The 3,601-nt window shown below is 38.8% G+C and overlaps 1 gene segment (V, D, J or C); it reads right to left on the bottom strand.

Moving 5' to 3' along the window:
- Positions 1-1,263: 1,263 nt before the first annotated feature.
- On the bottom strand, positions 1,264-1,900 carry LOC100964858. The segment is given in 2 exon segments: positions 1,264-1,565; positions 1,763-1,900. Coding segments are annotated over 2 exon segments (348 nt in total).
- Between the last annotated feature and the right edge of the window lie 1,701 nt (positions 1,901-3,601).

The following is a 3,601-nucleotide window of genomic DNA, read 5'->3' on the forward strand; positions in this document are numbered from 1 at the left end:
CTGAATGTATAATTTATCTATAACTTCATTTGGAAAGATGAGAAAGAAGGCAGCATTGTAATCCATATTAGGAATGGCATGCCATTCTCCTCACCACATAATACAGAGCCTAAATATGTAGTAAAAGATGTGAGCAAACAATTCTGGATAGGAAAATCCAGGAAGACCAAGATGTTTGTTGGGAGTTTCTAGATCATACTTATGATACAGTTTGGGATATAAATATTGAGAACTGCTTCACTTCCAAGTTTCTTTCTGACTTATCTAAATAATACTGTCAACCTACCCATCAATTTGAATGGAAGCCAAGCTGCCCCCAGCTTTAATGTTCTTTATGGTGAGTCATTGACTTTCCATGTGCAAAGTGAGACTCCTATGGCAAAGTGATAACTTGGCCAAGAAGAAAAATTAAGTGTCTTTAGACGGTTATATGGAAGTAAGTGAAGATCAAATGAGAAAAGCAAAGGCTATTTATATAGAGCTTGGTATACCAAGGGAGTCAGCTACCATCACTTGTATTTTGACAGAGACTCAAAGGCAAGAGAGTGGTGAAGATTTATAGTGAAGGCAGAGGGAGGAATAAAGCTTCAGGTGGGCTCCCCTGGTGGCCATTGCATAAGGCCATAGGTAGGCTAACCAGAAGTGAGGCATCTGATATGACTGATTAGATTCTGTTATGATATGATTGATTAATATGTATATATTTAGCATTCCCTAATTCATCCTGAATAAGGGAATGCTAAAGTTTAGAATAAACCTCCAAACTTATGCTAAGTGAAAGAAGCCATACACAAAGGCCACCTGTTACATGATTCCATTTATATAAAATATACAGAATAGGTAAATCCATAGAGCTAGAAAGCAGGTTGGTGGCTGCCAGGGGCTGGGGAGGAGGAGGGGAAGGTGAATAACTGCTTTAGGGATATGTGGTTTCCTTTGGAGTGTTGACAAGTTTTTGAAACTAGATGGAGGGGGTAGTTACACAGTGTTGCAAATGTATTAAATGCCACTTAATTGTTCATTTTAAACGGGTCAACTGTATGGCATGTAAATTAATCTCAAGAAATCTGTTATTTAAAGTTGATAAAAATGTAAAGATTAAAGAATTCGCAATTTTACTTCAAATCATTATAGCAAGTTTTGCATATTTAACTATGTCTATCTGGAGAGAGCATAGGTTTAGAAAACCTCTTAAAGCAAAAAAGGACAATGTGTGGTTGGATCCTAGTATAGTAGTGTTTGGGTATTGTTTGCAGGTGGCTGTCATGCACTGTGCCTCACAGCACAGAAGTAGGTGGCTGAGTCAGCAGGCTGAGAATCTGCAACGTTTAAAGTACTATATCTTGATGATTTATCCAACGAGGCTTTAAGTCTTCCATTCCTTTCCACTCTCTGATTTGACTGAATTAACAACAGAGACGTGAGACCTTTTCCAGGATCCTGCCTAAACCACTGAATGAAGTAAATAGCACTGTCCGTGAAACTGCAGTTGAGATCCAAGCTGTCTCCTTCTGGGACACTCAGAACTGCAGGAGTCTGCATCACCTCCTGTTTACTGCTCACCCCTGTTGAGAAAGAGAACCACAGACCAGTTAGTGGCTCATGACTCTTTAGAAATTACTTTAAAATTTATTTTTTCAAGTTCCACATAAACTCCTAGGAAACCACAGAGGCGGAACTCCTCATCTTTCTCTCTCTTCCCTGGGAGAAATGCCCCAGAGTCTGCCTGGTTTTTGCCCATTTCCAGGACCCTCTAACTCACAGTCCAGTTGCAGCCAAACGATGAGCAGGCCCAGGAGTTTCTCCATTCCTTCTGTCACTCAGACTCACCAAGAACCGAATTCTTGCGTCTGAAATCTCAACAATGGCTCACAAAATAAAAGATCTGCCTTGCTATCTCGTGTTTCTACAGAACAGAACACAGTGTCAGCTCAGCCAATCAGAACAAGGTGTGCACACACAAGCACACACACTCACACACTGAGGTGCAGAGTGTGGCAAGTAGGGGTGAAAACACTGCCATCTGAGGACCAAGCACAGCACTGCTACAGAAAGGCTTCTCTCCCTTCCTTCTCCTCCTTCTCCTGAATAAACAAAAACACCTATGCTAGAAAAGAAGAAATTTAAACTTTTACCATCCACTGACAATCTCCAGATTCCTATGACTGCCCCCTCCTCTTGCCACTTTAGCCCTTGGGGACCAGTTTCTCATAACTCACACTTCTGTGAAGAGCCTTTTCCCACCATTTCTCACTTACCAGACTACAAAAGGAGTTAAGAATCATGATATTAATATTCAGTTATTGATGATACCAGGAAAGGACATTCTCATATCCTGATGACTGAATATAAATTCATAAAGATCTAGGCCCAGGGGCTTCTCATCTCACATTTCATTGGATACAGAAATTCCATTTGACTGGAATTTTTTTCTTCAGAAATACTCTTATAAATAAATACATGTATAAAATTGTATATTGTATGCACAGTAAAAAAAAAAAGTGAAGTAAACTTTAACTATCTTTTCAATACAAATAGTCACTACACTATAGTAGATCTATACTGTGGTATACTGCACTGTTGTGTAAAAGAATAAAGTAGGCAAAATGTTTTGCCTTGCAAAGATTCCTCTGACTTATTCAATCAGTATTAAACATATAGTGTGATAGTATTTTTGTTTTTAAAAAGTGTTTTTATTATAAGTTTATATCTAAATGAATATAAACAATGGATATGTGTTCACCACACCTTCAACAGTGCTGAGAACTTTGTCAGGGGCAAATAAATAGAGTGTTTCTTTTTCTTCTCTATTAACTATTTAAACAATTAAATGTTAACTTATAATTTCATTGATTATAAAGTACTTAACAGGCATACAGGAAACAGGAAAACGATGAAATAAGGAATATTAATGTAATTGTTTCTCTCTAGCAAACTTTCAAGAGCCATTTATTTTTCAAATGCATGCTCTGTAGTTGAACAAATTGTGAGAACCCAGACATTTCTCAGAGGAATAATGCTCAATTTATTAGCTTCATACTTGACCTTCAACAAGAATGCAAATGTTAGATCGGAAAAAGGACAATACCCAGGCTCCTCCTTCTTCCTGCTTTTTAGTTTCTGGCCCAGTTCTTGATTTTCATGTGCGTTTTTCTCATTTTTTCTCCTTTCCTTCTTGTTTCATTCTCCAGCTTGTTCCATTCGTCTCACAGTCTCTTATGCAATGACCTCTTTAAATGAGGGTTATCTCCCTACCCCCCCAGGGAGACAGTGTGGCCCCATTCTGCCCCACCATTCATCTCTGGCAACTGTGCTATTTTTTAGGGTAATCTGGTGGAAAATCAGGGGACTGGACATTCTGTCCACAGGGATGGGCAACTATTTATTGGTCACACTATTCTTTAAACCTCACATCAGATACTGTGGCCATGGTTATCAAACTATCATGATTATGTTTTCACTCCTTCCAATGGTGGAGTGGGAACATAATTCACTTCTTGTTTTTCAGCAAAGAGTCAGGCTGTGAGGTTTCAGCACTAGACATAATCTCTGAGGGAAGAAAATATCACATTCTCTCCAGCCCCCCCCCCAATCATGGGAT

Source organism: Otolemur garnettii, unplaced genomic scaffold, assembly GCF_000181295.1.
Source record: "Otolemur garnettii isolate 467f Iridium unplaced genomic scaffold, OtoGar3 scaffold00327, whole genome shotgun sequence".
Taxonomy (NCBI): Eukaryota; Metazoa; Chordata; class Mammalia; order Primates; family Galagidae; genus Otolemur; species Otolemur garnettii.